The 23,710-nt window shown below is 31.9% G+C and overlaps 1 protein-coding gene across 7 annotated transcripts in view; it reads right to left on the bottom strand.

Moving 5' to 3' along the window:
* The window catches only part of LOC127706315 (uncharacterized), a 37,471-nt gene extending 15,915 nt beyond the window's left edge, over window positions 1–21,556 (bottom strand). The window contains exons 1-7 of one of the 7 annotated variants that reach the window (XM_052210834.1): window positions 21,455–21,556; window positions 16,390–16,580; window positions 15,703–15,760; window positions 13,824–13,875; window positions 13,322–13,379; window positions 8,186–8,323; window positions 7,076–7,198 (exon numbers count right to left, since the gene is read on the bottom strand). In XM_052210834.1, coding sequence (XP_052066794.1) covers window positions 7,076–7,198; window positions 8,186–8,323; window positions 13,322–13,379; window positions 13,824–13,875; window positions 15,703–15,760; window positions 16,390–16,573 — 613 coding nt within the window. In that variant the 5' untranslated portion in view covers window positions 16,574–16,580; window positions 21,455–21,556. Of the gene's footprint in view, window positions 1–7,075; window positions 7,199–8,185; window positions 8,324–10,213; window positions 10,277–10,657; window positions 10,716–10,879; window positions 10,943–11,027; window positions 11,086–13,321; window positions 13,380–13,469; window positions 13,533–13,765; window positions 13,876–15,702; window positions 15,761–16,389; window positions 16,581–21,454 lie in introns of all 7 variants that reach the window. The other 6 variants (XM_052210835.1, XM_052210836.1, XM_052210838.1 and 3 more) reach the window with 6 other exon arrangements.
* Between the last annotated feature and the right edge of the window lie 2,154 nt (window positions 21,557–23,710).

The raw sequence follows: 23,710 nt of genomic DNA, 5'->3' as shown, positions 1-23,710 counted from the left end.
TAAAATTGTATGAAAAAATGTTGGCATAGGTTGAATAAAATATAACAGATTAAGTGTTATAAAAACAAACTAGATATGGACCATGCCCCCTCTGCTCTGCCATATGCATGAGTAGAGTTCCACACACTTTAGATTTGACAAACAGGGATGTTGAAGTACAACTTGAAATTGTAACGCTGTTTATAAGACACAAATGATGCCCCCTTCTGACCATAAGAAATTATAAATCTAACACTATATATGATGATCTATCTTTTATTTTTATTCTGAATGTCTAAACTTGCAGGACTGAATGTCCAGCCAAAAGGTTTCAACTTTCCAGTTTTAGTAGTCACCAAGTTCAACTTTCTATTTCAAGTGGTTGCCAAGTTCAAGTGGTCACCATGTTCAACTTCCCAGTATTAATCAATTAAATATTTGACAATATTAAAAAAATCATATTTATTGCATTAGGGACATTAAACTGTAGTAGTACAAACCATGTTTTAATTAAATAGCAAGTGAGAAGGAAATGAAGTCCAACTACCAATTTGTGTGAATATCTAACATCCCCCTTCCCCCTTTCTGACTTTTAGTACAAAAAAATGACTAAGTCCAAAAACCTGGCATTTTGAGAATATTTGAAAAAATCAAAATCCTGTGGATATGCACACCTCTATATTATGTGTAGAAACATCCTACAAAATATTAAAGCTGTAACACAAAAACTGTAGGAGAAGATAGCCAGACAAACCATGTATCTATATCCAGACAGACGGACGGACAGACGAGGGCAAATTTAATATGCCCCTCAACATTTTGTCGTGGGCGGCATAAAAATAATTAGGTGCCTATCAATTTACAACCAGTTCAAATTGGTGTTAAAGTATACTCAAAACTATTTTTGTTACTTGTAATAGTGAAAATGAAGGCAACTCTATGTGTTGCTGATCTCTTTAGTATTAGGAATTAACATAAAATAACAATGAAAATTAAGCATTTTTGATTATAAACATATACATGTATACCAGTGTCACGTGAATATCATACAATATATGATGAAAATATTTATGATATTTTAAGTTGAATTACGTCAAATGCATGGAAATAATGAATATAGCACTATATAAAGTCTGCTTCACATTGAGAAGTGCACTTAATTCACAGTTCAGTATTTATGAAATGATTGTGCTTTTGTATGTGTGTTACCTCTTATTACAATCATGACAATAGTGCTATATTCAGCATTTTCATGTATTCTAAAATACAAAATTACATATTTCATAAATACTGATATGTGAATTAAATACAATTTTACAATTTTCTCTATTACATCATACCAGAGACATATGCATAAATATACATAGATAAACATATATGTATATATGTCTCTGATCATACTGTAAGAAAAGTGATTTCTTTTTAGAAAAAAAAAATATCACTGTGTACTTTAAGTATTGAAATTTGGTATATTACATACAAACTACTGTATACATATATGCAGCTTAAAATAGTCTGATGAACGGATATATCATTTGTTACGGATATCATATATTCTAGAAAAATATTTTTCAGAAAGTACATATCTGGCCTTTCCAAATCTGATAATTTCAGATGTGGTCTTATAACCGCTCATACATATTATATACATTAAAATAAGTATGCTGCTACTGATAATGGTAACCAAATTGTAATTCTCTGTGTAATTGAATTTGGCAATTGAGCACTTATTTGACAAAAATATGAGAGTACTTTTATTTTTCAAATCATCGTAAGATTTAATAGGAAATTATGTTTCTAAGACGAAGAAATCATTCTAAATTATAGCGCTTTGTCAAAACTAAAAAAAGCCTAATACAATAATACACCAACTTTTCAAAATAAAATTAAAATTAAAATATAGAACATGAATCAGATTTAATACACATTTTAGCTTGAAGACTTAGAAAAACAATTCATAAGTGAACAAATCTTGTATTTTAAAAAATTCACAAATAAAAAGTTTTTACTTTATCTTTCTTTTTCATTTCCAAATTTTTTTATTTATGTTTGATTTTTTTTTTCAATTTCATATTTAGAACAACAAATTTTGCAAGTATTTTACCATACAGAAATGTTCTTTTGTATCATATGTGTCTTATTTTTTTCAAATTTCATATTTTTACTACAAAATGATTTTACTGTTGTTTCTAATTTTAAAGGAGTAATTTTTAATGCTTTAATAAAATAAATCATTATTATATAAAATACTGACTGTATTTCACCTTTATTAATTATTGTTATAACAGATTTAATTCAATAGTTTATTAACACCTATTGTATTTTGTTTGTAGGCATATGTTCATTATACATATTTTTCAAATGATGGCATAGGTTGAAGACATCTGTCATGTGTGAAGAACGTAGGTAAATAGTAATTAGCAATCATTAGCAAATATCTCCTGGAGGCATTAATGTAATGTCATTATGGGGGGCGATCCATGTCATCATACTATAGCTGTTATAACAATACCCATTGTATTTTATTTGTAAACATATGTAGAATATATATAAATATATATATATAACGCTGTGAGGGGAAACAAACAAAAGTAAACTACGAATTACAGACAGTTTTAATAGATATAAGAAGATGTGGTATGAGTGCCAATGAGACAACTCTCCATCCAAGTCAAAATTTATAAAAGTAAACCATTATAGGTCACAGTACGGTCTTCAACACGGAGCCTTGGCTCACACCGAACAGTAAGCTATAAAGGGCCCCAAAAATTACTAGTGTAAAACCATTCAAACGGGAAAACCAACGGTCTAATCTATATAAAAAAATTCGTAAGGGTTCCGCGGAACCCAGTGTCTCGCCTACTTTTGCTGTTAATCACAGGCTCAACAAAAATGAGGAAAAAAATTAATAAAAATATTCCTCTCTATACTATCTTTTAATTGTAAGTAGCTTCTGTCCAAGTTTGGTAAAAATCCAGGATAGTTTATGAATCTAATAAATGTTTTAAAATAAAAACTTAAAATGCAGACTGTTATGTAATGTTAACTGGAAGAAAAACTAAGTCCATTTATAAGTAAAATACGGAAAAAATGGAACAAAATTTTAACAAAATTTCCTTTTAGATACTAGCTTTTAATCATAAACAAGCATCTGTCCAAGTTTGGTACAAATCCAGGATAGTTTAAGAAAGTTGTTAAAATTTCAAAAACTTTAACCACAGAGTGAATGTAATGTTAACTGGCAGAAAAACTAAGTCCATTTATAAGTAAAATACGAAAAAAATGGAATTTTTTTTTTACAAAATTTACTCCTGGAAACTATCTTATGATCACAAACAAACTTCTTTCCAAGTTTGGTACAAATCCAGGATAGTTTAAGAAAGTTATTAAAATTTCAAAAACTTTAACCACAGAGTGAATGTAATGTTTCCTGGCAGAAAACTAAGTCCATTTATAAGTAAAATACAGAAAAAATCGAATTTTTTTTTTACAAAATTTACTTTTGAATATTATCTTATGATCATAAACAAGCTTCTGTCCAAGTTTGGTAGAAATCCAGGGTAGTTTAAGAAAGTTATTAAAATTTCAAAAACTTTAACCACAGATTGAATATTTGTGGACGCCGCCGACGACAACGACGCCGATGGAATGTAGGATCGCTATGTCTCGCTTTTTCGACAAAAGTCGAAGGCTCGACAAAAACGAGAAACGAGAAACACGTATGAACCACATCAACAAACGACAACTACTGAACATCAGATTCCTGACTTAGGACAGGTGCAAACAAATGCAGCGGGTTTAAACGTTTTAATGGTACCAAACCTTCACCCTTTTTCTGAAACAATAGTGTAACATCACAACATAGAAAGACACACTATGAAATATCAACTGAAATAGCTTAACTCAATCAAAGGACATATTAACACCATTGAACATACACTGAACAAATAAATTTGACCTATGACACAATGTAAATACAAAATAAATAAACTAAGGGAAGAATAATAAAAGTAACATGTTATATCGGTAAGAAATGTTAAACAATTAAAGAAAAACAATATGCTCGAACAAAAATATCAGCCATTTGCAATAACTTTAAACACAGGTAAATGAAAATAATTTTGTTGTTAGGTATACGTGTACAGTACCAATAGAGAAAGGAAATATTTTTACAAAATAAATAATTTTGATGTTCATAGTACGAAGTGAAAATTTATAGTTATACCAAACACTTATCAAAGCTGGTATATAGACCAGATATAACCCTGAATAACATTATATAACAAAAAAGCAATACAATTAGTATCAACAGGTCAAATAAACAAGAAAGTACAATTTGAGAGTACTCACAGTTACTGACAGCTAGTTAAAAGCCAAAACAATTAATAATAAAAAATCATGCATCAGAGACTAAAATCAACTAAAACACATCCCAGGGATTTAGTATTTTAACGTCATGGACAGTCAAAGAAGACATGACTAGTGCAAAGCCAAAAATAAATGTATCGACAGACAGTAGGATAGTTTAGGAGTTTAACCTCTTTATAGATCTAAACGAATGTGGGTGTGTCTTTATACATCCCGCTTGAAAAAAATACAAATTTAGTTATGTTTTAATTTGCTGATGACAAAATCGATATTAGTGCCAATGTAAACTATATTCAAAGATCTAATTACAACATTGGTAAGATATCCTTTACTAATAAGTTTGTTTAAAGGATCGATGAGTTTACATGGATCACATAGTGATTTCCGCGCTTTAAGTACAATATTACCGTAAAATTTAGGATGTGAAATACTGTTTTTAATCAGTTTTCTACAAGTACAGCCAAATTTACTAATCAAATCTTTGTATCTATGAAAGAACTTAGCAAAAGTTTTACGTAATTTATGGTAATGAAATCCTTGATTTAATAATTTACCAGTGATGCATTGATTACATTCATTAAAATCTATGTCATCACTACACACACTGGCATAACGAACGAGTTGGGATATATAAACACCGTATGATGGAGCCAAAGGAACATCACCGTCTAAAAAAGGAAAATTAACAATAGGGAATGAAAAATGGTCTCTTTTGTCGTAAATTTTCGTATTGAGTTTTCCTTTAGAGATTGAAATGTCCAAATCCAGAAAAGGACAACTACTGCTGTTTATGTTAGATTTAGTTAAAGTAAGTTCTATTGGGTAAATTTTGGTAGTATATTTGGAGAACTCTGGATTATTTAACGAAAAAATATCATCTAGATAACGGAAGGTATTGTTGAATGTATCAACCAAATGTAACAATGACGTGTCTTTATAGAGTTTGGTCATAAACTGAGATTCATAGCAATACAGGAATAAATCTGCTATTAAAGGGGTGCAGTTAGTGCCCATAGGAATACCTACTACTTGTCGATACACTCTATCGCCGAAACGTACATATATGTTGTCCAGGAGAAAATTTAAAGCTTCAATCATATCTTTACATTTCCAGTAAGTGTATCTAGCATACTTTCCTTTTTCGTTACAGAAAAAGGCTTTAAACGAGTTACAGCAAATAAATTTGTAATGAGATTTTTCAAAAGACCATTTAATTAAATATGAAAACTTTTTCTTGATAAGATTGTGTGGAAGTGTAGTATAGAGAGTAGAAAAATCATAACTGTCAACAGAATTAAAAGGACCATCAAAAGCATGTATTTTATCTAAAACCTCTAAAGAATTTTTAACACTCCAAAAATAATTAATACCATTATTTTCATAAGCTTTATTACAAACGTTAATAACAAGTTCTTTGATAGTAGTAAGGGAGGTAGTTAGAAGCACTGATATATTAGTAGTAGAACACTTACTAGATGCGGCGATGAAACAGAATTTAAATGGTTTTTTGTGCAATTTAGGTACACATTTGAGACTGTATACTACCTTAAGGTGAACATGCCAACATCATACAGAAGTGCGTACACCAAGTTTAGGGCTATTCCATTAAAATGTATGTGGGAAGGTAGGAAAGGAAGTTTAATTATTGAATGTGGGTCATGGGTCTTTTTTCAGTATGCGTCTATTACCATTTTGCAAAATTATCTAAAAAATGGTTCTTGGTGATAGGGATATTTTGAAAGTCCCTTCCTACCCTCCCACATACATTTTAATAGCATAGCCCTTAGATGAGGAGTAGCCCCAATCCATATAGAGACCAGAAGAGATGAGAATTTAAGACTACAAGAACGAACTTGTTTTTGCTGTCCAAATTCCATCGACAAAGAAAAACATGTACTTTCATTTTGCCAGCTATATGATGATATTAGAAACAGTTGTTTTAATAATTTAAATGTTGATGGTTTTAATAATTTTTCTAGTCAAGATAATCTATCTGTGAATCTAAGTGGAGTATACTAAGCAATATCCGTTTGTGTGCCAAAACCTGCAGAGACATATTAGATAGATGTTGTAGATTTTTATATACATGTAGATATTTCTTTTTTCTTTTTATGGTTTTAAATGTTTTGAGTAATTTGTTTCTAATGTGTAAATAATCGTCTCTCGTAATTCTATATGAATGGCTTTTACATATTTGTAATTTGTTTTAATCAAAGTGTAATGTATTTGTTTGGTGATACGTTAATAAAATATTGTATTGAATATATTTTTCAAATGTTGGCATAAGTTGAAGACACCTGTCAGGTGTGAAGAACAAAGACAAATAGTAAGAAGTAATTGTTAGAATATCTCCTGGAGGCATCAATATAATGTCATTATGAGGGTGATCCAGAATAACATATTATACCTGAGTGCCAGTTTTATAAACAGAAAAGCATTGCACTACAGAAGTTTGATTAAAAAACACAGACCTTAATCCCAATCTGCCATTTTGGTCAAGCAGGTTTCACTTTAGGTCATGTCTGACAAATATGACGGTTTTCAGACCCTTAGACATGACTGTATGTGTTGAATGTTCACAGGTCTGTTGCATGATGTGTGCAGTGAAGATTTATCAGATCATGTGAAGAAGTCTATATTAAGTTAATTATCATATCTAATAGTATATATATCAGCAAAAAAAGATTGAACAATAATCGTAAAGTTTAGATTTTTTATAGATTTGTACCTTGTTGCTGTAGTTGAAGTTTAAGTGATTCAGCTTCTTGTTCTCTCTGTTTCTCAACAGTAAAATTTTGCCTTAATTCCTGTAGGGTCTTTTCATCAGCATCTGAATCCCAGGAATTCACACCTAATACAAATATGATTGTATGAAAAAATTTATACGTTTAAGCATCAACATTCATTTAAAGTTTAGAGGTGTTTGAAGCATGCAGACAAAATTTCAAGTTCTATCTGCTAAATTATAAAACACTAAGATGAAACTGTTGTCACAGTAACGAAAAACACAATTACATTTTCTTATACAATACATCTGTCTCAAACAATTTTACATGACAACGCTAATAAGGAACTAACTCTCAAAAAAAATATATATCCAATCCTCACAAAATGAACTAGGCTACGTGTTGAAGGCCGTACTTTGACCTATAATGGTTTACTTTTACAAATTGTGACTTGGATGGAGAGTTGTCTCATTGGCACTCAAACCACATCTTCTTATATCTATAAAATAAAAAAATGCAAATCAAGTTTTGTTCAATTCAAATGCTTTTGACATTCTACTTTAGAAATCTTGCCTTGACAAAAGAAAAAATGGTAAAGTCCCTTTTTTGATTGGGAAATCCTGCAATAATTCTGATTGTTATGTAAAATAGGAGGTGTACAACAACACATGGTAAGGAGCAATCTTGCCATGTTTTATTCATTCTTATAAAATGTTTTAGATTTTAATTTGACAAATTTTCCCAATTCTGGAGACTGTAAAGTTCATATTTGCAACTGCAAACATAAACAAACTATCAAATAGAAGGTCACAACTCATGGTATGAAGTAATTCAGTCAAGTTTTGTTATATACCAAGGTAAATTGAAAGAGATTTTATGTTCATAAATAAACTTCCCTAAAAATGTAAGAAAGTAAAAATGTTATCTTCTTATCATGTAGTATTTTGAGTTTTTTACGAGTTCTTTATTTTTAGTTAGTTGACTATTTGGGGTTTTTATGTAATATTTATGTTATGCATTATTAACATTTCATGTCTATGTATAACTTTTTTGTTTTTTTTATTCATATAACCATTGATAAATATCTTATCTGAGTAATCAGGTAAACTAACTTCTGAAGCTTTCTTCTTTTGTGACTGTAGCTTTTCTTTGGTGTTCATTCCCATCACTCCTTGCTACATCATAGAGGTTTCCTTTCCTGTCCTTCCCAGGTCTGGCTGGTTCCCTCTGACCATCAGGTGTAATCGGACCTTCATATAAATAAAAGAATCTAAATAAGCTTACACAAATGCTACTTGCAGGTAAAATTTTCTACAATATTTATTTAGAGATGTATACACAAATGATCTTATTTCCATAAAAACATTCCAAAAGAGATAATTACTCCTTTTTACAAAAAATTTACAACTTAAAAAATTATGGTAAAGTAATATATAATAATAGTCTTGTCAGATGTTTTGTATCTTAAAAAATTGCATGACAATAAATAACATATCAATAATTTCACTAGTACTATTATAGCATAGTTGCCAACTCACATGATATTCGCGTGTAATACTCGCTTTTTCTACGGTTTACACGACAGGATTTTGTCACATGGCGTGTACACGCTTTTCGCCACTTTACACGCTATTACACGCTTTTTCGTTGTTTTGATTTTTTGGTTGTTAGTTAGATCGCGATTCACGGGTGTTTTCATTATAATAGACGATAAATACCAAGAATTTCAAAGTAATTGTTACGTTGCCATTGTTTATTTACGATATGGACTAACAACAAAAGCCCTTTACTTCAGGTAAGTTTGTAAGTAGGTTTTAAAAGGTTTTGTTACTTCTTTCTCTCAAATTCACTTTGGGGAAATGTCCAGCAGAAAGTGGTCACTTTCTGGACCTGTACTGTCGTCTTAAGAGCCGAGTGCTAAGCGAAAACGATAACAGTGTACGTACCAAAAAAGTTGGGAGTCTGTTCTAAAATCAATCAAAAGAAAGTGATCGAGGGCCGAACAATGCATTGTGCACCCTATGTTACTCTCATATTTATATTGGATCATCTGCAAATAATATCAATCATTTGCAATCATAACAACATGTGTGAGAGGATGTACAATTTGATAAAGCATTCAATGGTATTCAAATTATAATTTTTTTTTTCTTTTTTGGTTTCAAATCTAGCCAACAGATTTCCACAGGCCATATGGGAAGAGAATATCACAAAACTGTTGGATCAGTTCTCTGAGTACCAGCTGTCTTCTGATAAACTACCCAGTTTTGACCAGACAATAGCAACATATATAATTTGTGGGGAGCAATGGCAGACATAGATGACATTTTTAATGGCAAAAATAAACATTATAACATGTATATAATATTCTTTCAAAGCTTGCTATTTAAACGTTAAAGCTATTTTAGTTTTGCCAAATAACAATTCTGACTGTGAGAGAGCATTTTCAATTATAAAGAAATTTACACTGAATTCAGATCAGAACTCAATGATATATTGTGTGCCTTGTTATCATGTAAATGTAACCAAACTGGCAGTTATTTTGAATAGTTGCCTAGTAGTGTTGTTTTAAAAGCAGCAAAACAGGCCACAGTTGAATGCAATAAAAGTTTACAGTAGAATATTGTTGTTTTATATTAACAAATTTGTATAATGTTTATATTAAAAAGTCCGCAACTACATCACGCATTTTCACACGCTTTTTGATATGTCATGACATGATTTTTCATTGTCAGAGGTTGGCAAGTATGTATTATAGCCTTTCAGTAGCCATTAATATTTTCAAAATCAAAGATGGCCTCATTTTCTACCTCCCAGTATTGTGTATAAATTTAAAAATGATAGCAAACTTGAATTATTTAAAATGTTGAAATGTAACCTCTCTGATTTTTTATCATTAAAGTCACATAACTTTGGAAAGACAAATAAAAAAAAGACAGACAAACAAACAGACAGACAAAAGGAGTAAATACATCTTTTAATCATTGCAATTAAAAAGGCCCTTTCTGCAAGTGACCATAAACCAAAATAATGTTTGCACAGTTTAATTTCACCAAGCAGAAAGAAACAGCTGTGATCTATTCAGGGATATAATTCAGAAGCCTATGCAATAATTTTATAAATGTTTTATTAAAACATACCTGTCATTGCCTGTCTAAAGTTGTGTGGAGGACTATCATTGGTTTTGGTTTCCACAACTTTACCTTAAACATACCTGTCATTGCCTGTCTAAAGTTGTATGGAGGACTATCATTGGTTTTGGTTTCCACAACCTTACCTTAAACATACCTGTCATTGCCTGTCTAAAGTTGTATGGAGGACTATCATTGGTTTTAGTTTCCACAACCTTACCTTAAACATACCTGTCATTGCCTGTCTAAAGTTGTATGGAGGACTATCATTGGTTTTGGTTTCCACAACTTTACCTTAAACATACCTGTCATTGCCTGTCTAAAGTTGTATGGAGGACTATCATTGGTTTTGGTTTCCACAACTTTACCTTAAACATACCTGTCATTGCCTGTCTAAAGTTGTATGGAGGACTATCATTGGTTTTGGTTTCCACAACCTTACCTTAAACATACCTGTCATTGCCTGTCTAAAGTTGTGTGGAGGACTATCATTGGTTTTGGTTTCCACAACCTTACCTTAAACATACCTGTCATTGCCTGTCTAAAGTTGTATGGAGGACTATCATTGGTTTTGGTTTCCACAACTTTACCTTAAACATACCTGTCATTGCCTGTCTAAAGTTGTATGGAGGACTATCATTGGTTTTGGTTTCCACAACTTTACCTTAAACATACCTGTCATTGCCTGTCTAAAGTTGTGTGGAGGACTATCATTGGTTTTGGTTTCCACAACTTTACCTTAAACATACCTGTCATTGCCTGTCTAAAGTTGTATGGAGGACTATCATTGGTTTTGGTTTCCACAACCTTACCTTAAACATACCTGTCATTGCCTGTCTAAAGTTGTGTGGAGGACTATCATTGGTTTTGGTTTCCACAACCTTACCTTAAACATACCTGTCATTGCCTGTCTAAAGTTGTATGGAGGACTATCATTGGTTTTGGTTTCCACAACTTTACCTTAAACATACCTGTCATTGCCTGTCTAAAGTTGTATGGAGGACTATCATTGGTTTTGGTTTCCACAACTTTACCTTAAACATACCTGTCATTGCCTGTCTAAAGTTGTATGGAGGACTATCATTGGTTTTGGTTTCCACAACTTTACCTTAAACATACCTGTCATTGCCTGTCTAAAGTTGTATGGAGGACTATCATTGGTTTTGGTTTCCACAACCTTACCTTAAACATACCTGTCATTGCCTGTCTAAAGTTGTATGGAGGACTATCATTGGTTTTGGTTTCCACAACCTTACCTTAAACATACCTGTCATTGCCTGTCTAAAGTTGTATGGAGGACTATCATTGGTTTTGGTTTTCACAACCTTACCTTAAACATACCTGTCATTGCCTGTCTAAAGTTGTATGGAGGACTATCATTGGTTTTGGTTTCCACAACTTTACCTTAAACATACCTGTCATTGCCTGTCTAAAGTTGTATGGAGGACTATCATTGGTTTTGGTTTCCACAACTTTACCTTAAACATACCTGTCATTGCCTGTCTAAAGTTGTATGGAGGACTATCATTGGTTTTGGTTTTCACAACCTTACCTTAAACATACCTGTCATTGCCTGTCTAAAGTTGTATGGAGGACTATCATTGGTTTTGGTTTCCACAACTTTACCTTAAACATACCTGTCATTGCCTGTCTAAAGTTGTATGGAGGACTATCATTGGTTTTGGTTTCCACAACTTTACCTTAAACATACCTGTCATTGCCTGTCTAAAGTTGTATGGAGGACTATCATTGGTTTTGGTTTCCACAACTTTACCTTAAACATACCTGTCATTGCCTGTCTAAAGTTGTATGGAGGACTATCATTGGTTTTGGTTTCCACAACTTTACCTTAAACATACCTGTCATTGCCTGTCTAAAGTTGTATGGAGGACTATCATTGGTTTTAGTTTCCACAACTTTACCTTAAACATACCTGTCATTGCCTGTCTAAAGTTGTATGGAGGACTATCATTGGTTTTGGTTTCCACAACCTTACCTTAAACATACCTGTCATTGCCTGTCTAAAGTTGTATGGAGGACTATCATTGGTTTTGGTTTCCACAACCTTACCTTAAACATACCTGTCATTGCCTGTCTAAAGTTGTATGGAGGACTATCATTGGTTTTGGTTTCCACAACTTTACCTTAAACATACCTGTCATTGCCTGTCTAAAGTTGTATGGAGGACTATCATTGGTTCTGGTTTCCACAACCTTACCTTAAACATACCTGTCATTGCCTGTCTAAAGTTGTATGGAGGACTATCATTGGTTTTGGTTTCCACAACCTTACCTTAAACATACCTGTCATTGCCTGTCTAAAGTTGTATGGAGGACTATCATTGGTTTTGGTTTCCACAACTTTACCTTAAACATACCTGTCATTGCCTGTCTAAAGTTGTATGGAGGACTATCATTGGTTTTGGTTTCCACAACCTTACCTTAAACATACCTGTCATTGCCTGTCTAAAGTTGTATGGAGGACTATCATTGGTTTTGGTTTCCACAACTTTACCTTAAACATACCTGTCATTGCCTGTCTAAAGTTGTATGGAGGACTATCATTGGTTTTGGTTTCCACAACCTTACCTTAAACATACCTGTCATTGCCTGTCTAAAGTTGTATGGAGGACTATCATTGGTTCTGGTTTCCACAACTTTACCTTAAACATACCTGTCATTGCCTGTCTAAAGTTGTATGGAGGACTATCATTGGTTTTGGTTTCCACAACCTTACCTTAAACATACCTGTCATTGCCTGTCTAAAGTTGTATGTAGGACTATCATTGGTTTTGGTTTCCACAACTTTACCTTAAACATACCTGTCATTGCCTGTCTAAAGTTGTATGGAGGACTATCATTGGTTTTGGTTTCCACAACTTTACCTTAAACATACCTGTCATTGCCTGTCTAAAGTTGTATGGAGGACTATCATTGGTTTTGGTTTCCACAACCTTACCTTAAACATACCTGTCATTGCCTGTCTAAAGTTGTATGGAGGACTATCATTGGTTTTGGTTTCCACAACCTTACCTTAAACATACCTGTCATTGCCTGTCTAAAGTTGTATGGAGGACTATCATTGGTTTTGGTTTCCACAACCTTACCTTAAACATACCTGTCATTGCCTGTCTAAAGTTGTGTGGAGGACTATCATTGGTTTTGGTTTCCACAACCTTACCTTAAACATACCTGTCATTGCCTGTCTAAAGTTGTATGGAGGACTATCATTGGTTCTGGTTTCCACAACTTTACCTTAAACATACCTGTCATTGCCTGTCTAAAGTTGTGTGGAGGACTATCATTGGTTTTGGTTTCCACAACTTTACCTTAAACATACCTGTCATTGCCTGTCTAAAGTTGTATGGAGGACTATCATTGGTTTTGGTTTCCACAACTTTACCTTAAACATACCTGTCATTGCCTGTCTAAAGTTGTATGGAGGACTATCATTGGTTTTAGTTTCCACAACCTTACCTTAAACATACCTGTCATTGCCTGTCTAAAGTTGTATGGAGGACTATCATTGGTTTTGGTTTCCACAACTTTACCTTAAACATACCTGTCATTGCCTGTCTAAAGTTGTATGGAGGACTATCATTGGTTTTGGTTTCCACAACTTTACCACGAGAATCTTTCTGTACTGTTGCATACAGAGGAGGTTCTTTTATTCTATAAATAATAAAGTTCCTAAGTTTCAAAAATTATTTTATTATTGTATATTGAGTCTGATGTCCAGTAATTGTTTTTATGAATGGCAAATGACAAATATCCCTCCCTAAGGAATAAATAAGGTACAGCAAACTTTAGATTTAGTAAACAGTGTTGTTGAAGTACAACTTGAAATGGTTGTCTGGATGACCCTGCTGTAGTTATGATTCATATATTCCATTATACTGGACAATTTATCATTTCATTTCTTTCAAACTTAATAACTCATTTTGCAAAGTTAACAAGAGGTATAAATGTGAATGTCAATAATACACAATGTACATTACAAGTGCAATATCAAGTTAACAACTATTTTTGGTGTATGTGGGAATAATGTAAAAGCACTAACTAAAAATTTGATTTCTCACAAGAAAAGCTATCATAAATAAATGTTTACTTCATTATGTACTGAACAATGTAAAGTACAAGACTTTTTGTCACCTGGGCATAAAAAAGACTAATTTCAAGTTCCTGTCACTTGCAGAAAATTTGAGGAAAACAATCCAGATACATGTTATATGTATACCTTTCTTATATGTTCAAATATTCTATAAGATATAAAAGTTATAGCTTGGTCACTGTAGGAGGAATTAGCCAGACAATCCATGTATCCTGCATGTATAATTTCATAAAGAAATAACTAAGTTCACCACCTTGTCATTTGCAAAAAGTTTGATGAAAATCAAAATCTTCATAAAATTCACAACCTTAGTAAATATGTAATAACATCCTCCATAATAAAAAACTATCTAGCTAGTAAACTGTAGAAGGAGTTTATTGTCAAACCGTGTGGCACGTACCCCACATGCATAATTTCACCAAAAAGTTACAGAGTTCAAAATCTTGTAATTTGTGAAAAATTTATAGAAAATCAAAATCCTGATAATTTGCACACCTTAAAGATATATACCGGTATACAAACACTTAGCAATATATAAAAAATCTAGCTTGAAAACTTGAGGAGTTAGCCGGACATAACATGTATCTATGCATATGTTGGACAGATGGACAGGGGTAAATTATTATGTCCCCTACCATTTTGTTACAGAAGCATTTAAAGTCTGTTTGTTGGTGTATGACGTCACTTTCAACTGCCATGGCTCTATTATGGAGGCAGGGATCTCAATGACCTGTTTTATGATGGCATACTGCCATCATTAAATTATCTTCCGCCATTGTCAAACGATCCCCGCAATCGTCGATACCGGTCCATGACTTCTGAATTTGACAGTGAAAAAAAGATCCTCTCAATTTTAAAGTCCTTAACAATTACCAAAATATTACCAAAATAGCAACAAAACGACTTGGGAACCTTCGGGACAGCTTGTGATCATTCTTGACTAAGGGGGAGCCATGCAGGCTTGACATTGGAATTGTTACAAATGACAATGAAACTATTGCTTATTCTATAATGAAATAAATATAATAAGCAATATATCAGTCTGTTCACCATTCCTTACATAGAAATGGAGGAATGAAATACTTTCGATCACGACACGCGGTAGATGCAGGGTTTTGTCCAGATGGTTTTTTCATGGTGAAAGTTCCTCCATCGTTAAATTTTCATCCATGGAGATCCCTGGGAGGCCAGTTTTTATTGATTGAGGGAGCCAGAGTACCCAGAGAGATCAACTATGAAATTTTGAGAGAGGAATGAAACTCGTTTCTAAGACTTTTCATCTAAAAATTTAAAGCTTATCACTGAATAATGTACAAAATGTATAATACCAAAACATATTTGCTGCTGACATAGAAAATCAACTATAAAATATACAGGATAAAACTTACTCTGGTACTTGACTATCATCTCTCTGCCTTTTCTTATCTTCAGAATTTTTCTTGTTGTCTGATAAAAAGTTATATGGGTATACTGTACATGTTATGATGTTCATCTCATGATCGTCTTTTGTCACATCTTAACACACAATCTTAAGGTACTGGTGAACTTGTTATTTAAATTGATATGGAACAAAAATTTTATAAATAATAAGAACAGTGTACTCAAAGTTTCCTCAAAATATTTCTGGATATTAAATGTATCATTATGTCAGATTAATGGAACTTTTTTTAAAATTCAATATTAATGTACACCTATACATGTACATGTATAACAGATAAAATTGAGATTGGAAATGGGGAATATGTCAAAGAGACAACAACCCGACCAAAGAGACCTTGTAATATAGCACAGAGATCTAGATGTAATGTTACATTTTAAATATTTCCTTGTGTCTTGTGATGTTTTTTTTTGTTGAAAGAATTGATTCATACCATAGTATTAATTCAATGTTGGACATTTTGATATTTACAAAATTTGTGTAAGGGGCAGCCCTAAGATGCCTTGTTCAAAATTAAATTGATAAAAGGGCAAAACAGGAATTGTAATGTAATATAAAATATTTTCTTAAAAAGTTAAATTCTTTAAGCTTTCTTTTAACATTATCATGATTATAGAAGTTATATGAATAAACTAACTTAAAGCCACTGAATATCTTTCTGCAGGCATAGGTTTTGGATCAGCCCTGGAATCCTGTCTGCTAAAATCTTCATCTTCAATTTCAATGTCAATCCTTGGTGGTTGAGATATACCAGGTTGTCTTGGAGAAGTAAAGTCTAGAGTACTGTCCCAGTCTGAATCACTATCATTTTGGTCTGCCATCTTCCATCTTCATTGTACATGTAAATAAAACAAAATTAAAATCACGTTAAACAAGATTGATTTTATTTACAAGTTATATAATGTCCTGTTGACAATATAGTCAATTTCTTAAATACATTTGTACATGCATTATATGAATCTTGCATATCATTTGCATTCAGAAGTTATATAACTTTGCTAGCTTTCTACTGTGGTCACTGACCATGACTTTGATCATGTTGATGCATATAAAGAAATCTCATATGCAAGAAAAATGAGAGATAAATATAATTCACTGGGAATGTGGGCTGAATATAGATTCTGGAGAAACAGAACAAAACATATCATCGATACATCTAAACAGAAATATTATAATGATATGATTAAAGACTCAAAAGATTCTAAAACACTATGGAAATGTATTCACAGTCTAAATCCATCTAATCCATCAAAACCACATGAATTTATTACAACTGGAGACCATAAAACTATAGATCATAAAGAAATTGCTAATGCATTCAATAATTATTTCACCTCATGTGTTGAAAAATTAAGGCATAGCAGGGCACCAAGCAACTCAAATTTTAATACTCTGACAAACTATGTACAAATGAAATTCTTGAAAAAAGGCACAATAAATTCATCATTCCTCCAGTAAAAGTTTCAGAACTATTTGATGAAATAATTAAACTAGATGTTAAGACATCTTCTGGTTCTGACAATATAGGTCCAAAGATTTTAAAACTGAGTGCTCCTTTCATAGCACCTTCCTTAACATACATTTTTAATCGAATGATTGATACTGGTATTTATCCATCTGTTTTAAAAAATGCCAAGGTAGCTCTAATTTTCAAGTCTGGTGAAAAAAACGTAGTAAGCAATTACAGACCAATATCTGTTTTGCCAACATTATCAAAATTAATAGAGAGACATGTATCTAAACATCTGTATAATTATTTGACAAAGTTTCAAATTTTACACCCTTCCCAGTCTGGTTTTAGACCTAACCATTCATGTCAAACTGCCCTCATTAATATCATTGATAAATGGCTACATGAAATGAAAAATGGAAATATCAATTTGGCAGTCCTCCTGGATTTTGAGAAAGCTTTTGATGTTGTTGATCATGAAATTTTATGTAAAAAACTTCAAATTTATGGCTTCCATGAAGATACTGTTGATTTTTTTAAATCATATTTGAGTGAAAGAACACAGCAAGTCCATATAAATAATCAGTTTTCTTAAAACATTTTATATTTTTTGGTGTTCCACAGGGCTCAATTCTTGGCCCCATTTTGTTTGTTTTGTACATAAATGACCTTCCATTACACATCAAAAACTGCCATACAGTCTTGTATGCAGATGACACAACTATGCATACATCAGGAAAGAGTATTGCTGATATGCAATTAAAAGTACAAGATGATCTCCAATGTGTTGAAAAATGGTGTCATGAAAATAACATGTTCATAAATTTGGATAAGACAAAATGTATGGTTATAGGTACAAGACAAAGGCTGCGTTTAAATCAAGCAGAACCAGTTCTAACTATTGAGAATAATATTCTTCAAAAATCATCAATTGAAAAACTTTTAGGTGTTAGAATTGACTCTAATCTGTCCTGGACAGGCCATGTTAATTACTTATGTTCATCAATATCATCTAGACTTCATTTACTCTCTAAAATCAAGAAATTTCTAAATATTGATTCAAGAAAATTATTTTATAATGGTTATATTCTCCCACTGATAGATTATTGTTGTGTTATTTGGAGTGGTTGTGCTAAAAATGAACTTGTCTGAATAATTAAATTGCAGAAAAGGGCTGCAAGACTTATTTTAGATGCTGATCCACTTTCATCATCAGCTCCACTGTTTAAACAGCTTGGATGGATGACAGTAGAGAACAGAATCTCATACCACAAATCTGTTTTGATGCAGAAATGCCTCAAAGAACAAAGCCCCTGTATATCTCACTGAAAAATTTAAAGAAATGACAGAAATCAACCAATATTGTTTGAGGAATGCGTCTTGCAAAAATTTACAAGTTCCAAAAGCCAAAACAGAGCTGTATAAGAAATCTTTTATATATTCAGGATCTATTTTATGGAATAACTTACCAATATCCCTGAAAAAATCAACCTCAAGTACAAGCTCATTAAAAAAAGATTGAAAAAATTACTTGTTGGAATGGAACATTAAGAAGCTATGTAATTTTATATCCATAATAATTTTCATACACTTACTCAAACTTAAGATATTGGTGAGGTAATTTGAATGTTGCCAATATTATATGAATTTGTAATTTTTACCTGTTTTGAAAATTGTATATTTCATAACAATTTTTTATTTAATTTTTTCATGTATATGTGTGTTTGTTCCATATTTTGTAATTGTTTGTTACATTTCATTGTATTTCATGAGGGCCTCAGGGAAGATTAGTTTTATAGCTAACTGTGTAACCCTCTTTAAATAAAGAATTATTATTATTATTATTATTATTATTATTATTATTATCATGGGTATGTACTATGTAAGACTGTTTTTTTTCGACTACTTTTAGAAGTGGCTTTTTCATTAAATTATTCCTACATTCATCATGACTTCATGGATCCTATAATACATAAAATTAAAGGAGATGTACATGTAGCATGATTGCCAATGAGACAGCTACATGTATATACCAGAGACCAAAGGATGTGGATGTAAGCAACTACAGGTCACTGAATGGCCTTCAACATTGAGCAAAACCCATACCGCAAAGCCAGCTCTTCAAGGCCTGGAGAAGAGAAAAACAAATCAACGAGAAAACCATGGTTAGCATAAAAAACATTAACAAAAGACACAATGTATCAATCGAAGAGTAATAACAGTATTGTAAGCAAGGTTAAAGCCAATTACAACTACTACCAAGATTAATTTCTTTAGAAAATTAATTTTTACAAAATGAAAACAACATTTTTTTAAATAATTAAAAACTCATATTTTTCCAACATTGTCCAAGATGCTAATTCATGTAATTTTATGAATTGTAAAAAAAAGTTTGATTTTTTATTAAAGAAGAAAGAAAATTGTTTATCCAGTCTTTTGCAAAGCACAATCATTTTTGAAATAGAAATAAACATACTACATTGTAAATGCTGATATTTAAACAGCCTGCATGGCCTGATATCAGGGGTATCCATATTTTTCGGTATTTTTATAATACCATTTTTGAATGAAAGCATATTGCATAAGCATCCATATGAAAATGAAATTACCATTTCTTTACATTCTTTACATTCTTTAAGTAATGTATTCTTTGAATGATATATATTTCTGGGAAATTGGTCCAAACTATAGCATATGTATTTTTTATTATGAACATTGATGTCATGGATGTCATAGATTGAAATAAACAGAATTATTTGGAGGGCAGATTATCCAGACTTGATTGTAATGTTAACATAACTGGTATAATCTCTAACCACAGGACATTCCTTTTCTTGTGTAAATATAGTGCATTCTTTAGTTCTTGGTTGACTGCTGTCGGCAAAAAGCTCTAGACAGCTTATGTTTGTAATGTTTCATGTATGGAACTCCTTACCATCAGTTACATACGAGGTAAAAAGGGCACAAACCAAAGCCAGATTACTAACCAGTACATACCTTTTAGAATGTGACATACAGAAATTCAAAAGGGAACAAGAAAGTGCAAATTGTACTCTGTGTCATCTGGAAATAGAAACTCTAGAACACTTCTTACTCTGACAGGTGTCCAGCTCTAAATGAAAAACAGCAAAAAACTTTCCCATAGCTGAAAAATCTCATCATACAGTCTGTAGGATATAACAAATGGAATGAAACTTTCAAAGGGAACCAGACTTTAATTATACAAATAATTATAGACTGCACAACATTGGTCCAAGAAATGAATTTTAGTTCTGAGACAAGAATTCAAATAGAAAAACTCAGTAGAAATCTGTGCTATGGACTCCATACTCAGAGAATATTGATGCAAAAGAAGATTAAGACTATATAAAGTGATCTTAACCCAATGGGCACAAATTCTTATGGCTGTATATTTTAAATTTTATTTCTCAATTTTATTGAATTTAATTATTGAAATTATATATCAGATAAGGGTTGAGAATCTAAAATAAGATTAGGACCATAGGTTGAGGACACTATTACATGTATCATGTACAAACCTGTAGAAGCTACTATTTTTTACATCTAATCGTAATAATTTTAGGGTTTGAGTTACTTTTAAATGAGTTACTTATAAATTTTACGAGTTACTTTATACATGTAATTAATGCAATTAAATCTACTGATGTAAATATTCCCACTGTAAATTTTTGAGCACAAATTTTACTTAATTTAGTTTTTTTTAGCATCGTTTTAAAATATCTTACCATACCTAATATCTCTCTAGACTCTAACCTATACTATAGTATACTCATACTAAAAAGATAATGATCTGCTGTATCCCCTTACCACCTTTTCTTTTATGTTAATTTTAATAATTTAAAGATAAGGTTTTTAGATTTTACTAACGTGTGATACGGGTGCTCCGATGCGGAGGAATTTTACGAGGTAAAGAAGAAGAAAGTCAAACACGACTTAAAATAAAATTTTCTATTCTATTCTATGGTTAAAACTATGAATAGGTCCAGACAAAATAGTTCTCTAATAATGTAAGACTCCATTGACAAATCTTCCAATCTTTTGCGTTCAAGTATATTTAGGATTTTTTCTTTTTATATATCTGGAACATGAATTTGTATTGTAAACAAAAGCAAATATATAGAAAAAGGGGAAAATCACTGTATTGGAATCTGAATTATTTTATAGGACTAGTAAAAAGTGTGGTGAGGCGGAGACCGTAAGATGAGGTTTTTGGAAAGGTTTAAAATTATACCAGTGCATTAGCCCAAACAACAAGGAAGAATATAGATCCAGTGGTAGTTCGTCTTAGATTTGGCGTCATGTAACCTAGAAAGCACTTCCGTTTCCGTTTCAGAGATCTGACAAGTAACCAATTTTTTTAAAATAGAAAAGAATAGAACACAATATACTATATTCCAAATATTAATGAGCCCACACGGAGCAACATGGGATTATAACAATAAACAATAAAATATTTTATATCTTGTCATCCACAGGTAATTGGGCATGCACCCCTTTTCTCTTTTTTGTGTGTTTATTTTTTTTAGTGTAAATATTTATTTATTCAATTATATATGAAAAGGGGTGTTTTTAAATCACGGGGGGTCTCTTCCTATATGAAGGTATATACATATGTGCCGCTAGAATGGGTCCCTTTTTTGATACGTCAAATATGTGCAATTTTACCGAGGAAATATATCAATAGGTAGTAATTGACCAATTGTGATATATCAATGGGTCATAATTTTTCAGTTTGTTGTGCAACGATCTTCACTGAATTTCCCAAACTCTTTGTCATTCAAATTTCCACATCTGCTGAAACTTATTGATACAAATTTTGTTATTGATCAAATTTTATTACACTGTCACAATGAATAATCTTTACCCACTAGAGTATAGTAAAAAAAGGTCACATATCGAATCTTTTGCACTTATTGAATATATGAATGGGTTATGATTTCGCTGTGAAATATATGTATAGGTAGGGATTTCACAATATTTCAATATATGAATGGGGGGTGTTTTTTTAAATCCCAGCTGCACAACTGTACCCAAAATCCCATGTTGAGACCCCCCTGATTATGATTTCACCAAGGTAATTTATCAATGGTTCATATAGTTGTTCATCTTCCGAATGGTTGACTAAACTCTGCTAACAATGATTTAATATGAATGGTTGCTTGTGACTAATGAAACTTTTATTTACACAAATCTGAAATTACCACAAAACTTAGAAATCTCTGCACAAACGAATAACCTTTTTAAAGTCTAGTTTACTCGGTAGCCATCGATTGTAAATATGACTAACTGCATATTTGGGTGGGGATTTTCACATCACTTCAACATGAAATAAGGCATTTACATTCCCCCGACGATAGATCAGAGGCTTAATTTCGCAAGTTATTATACAGGCAGTTTTCTCTACTAAAAGAGAACTTTTATGGCAATAACTATTCAAATATGTGCAAATTAATATAGACTGTTGTAGAAGAGCATCTTGGAGACTCCAACAAACCTCTGCAACCTTTTTTCAACTAAGAAATGACTGTAATATTTTTCCTGTCTATGAAGAAATAACTTCAAAAAACGTGGTGCTCACTCTATACGCAGGTTATTTGAAAGTGTTCACCACATTTTTGAGGTTATTTCGAATAGACAGAAACAGTATCCCCGTCATTTCTTATACCTTAATTCTAAATTCCAATTTTGAGGAGTAAATCATGAAAAAACGTTGATGACGTCACGGTCATATGACAAAATTATGTCTATGAGCTGATAGACAAAAACTCTCAGCCAATCATAAGACGTGTTACATCCAAAATTAGATTATGTTGGGATAGAATATACAAGAAAAAGCGATTGGAAATATTATATTTCAACTGTAATAAAACATCTCTGCAGATCATTTGATATATGCTAAGGGCACTATATCCGACCGTTGTATCTAGAAATACTCAAGAATTCATGTACACCCCAGATTCATTTAAATCAGGTATTTTATTTCAAGTGTTTTTTTAAATGATTCATAAATAGAAGTATATCAGTTACGCATAAAAACAATTTACCATTAAAAAGTTACTGCAACTTGGAGTAAATTGAGTAAGTTTCTGAATTCTGTGAAAATCAGCAGGTAAGCAGACAAATAGTTTCTTTAATAACATATATATATATATATTTAAAACACTCTTTAAAGATTGGCCAACGTCATCCAGTCTGTACAATATATTTACCAAAACCAGATACGATGTAAAAAGATCAGTCAGTGTAAAAGCTCGAATTCAAACAGGTCCCATAAAGCTACAGTGATTCAAACAAATGTTTGTCTTATTATGACATCCCGCTCTGTATCCTATCAGAAAATATTCAACGATTCCTTCTAAAATATCCGATACTTGGATCAGCTGGTCAACAGTATTTAAAAACTTTATACTGTCTGCTTTGTTTGCCAAAGTGGGTCGCAATTTCAGTTTTGAATTATAAATGAGCTAACATATTGTATAATGTTGTA

Source organism: Mytilus californianus, unplaced genomic scaffold (genome assembly GCF_021869535.1).
Source record: "Mytilus californianus isolate M0D057914Y unplaced genomic scaffold, xbMytCali1.0.p SCAF_6, whole genome shotgun sequence".
Taxonomy (NCBI): Eukaryota; Metazoa; Mollusca; class Bivalvia; order Mytilida; family Mytilidae; genus Mytilus; species Mytilus californianus.
The sequence above is the reverse complement of the archived record's forward strand: the minus strand, read 5'-3'. Positions and strand labels throughout refer to the sequence as shown.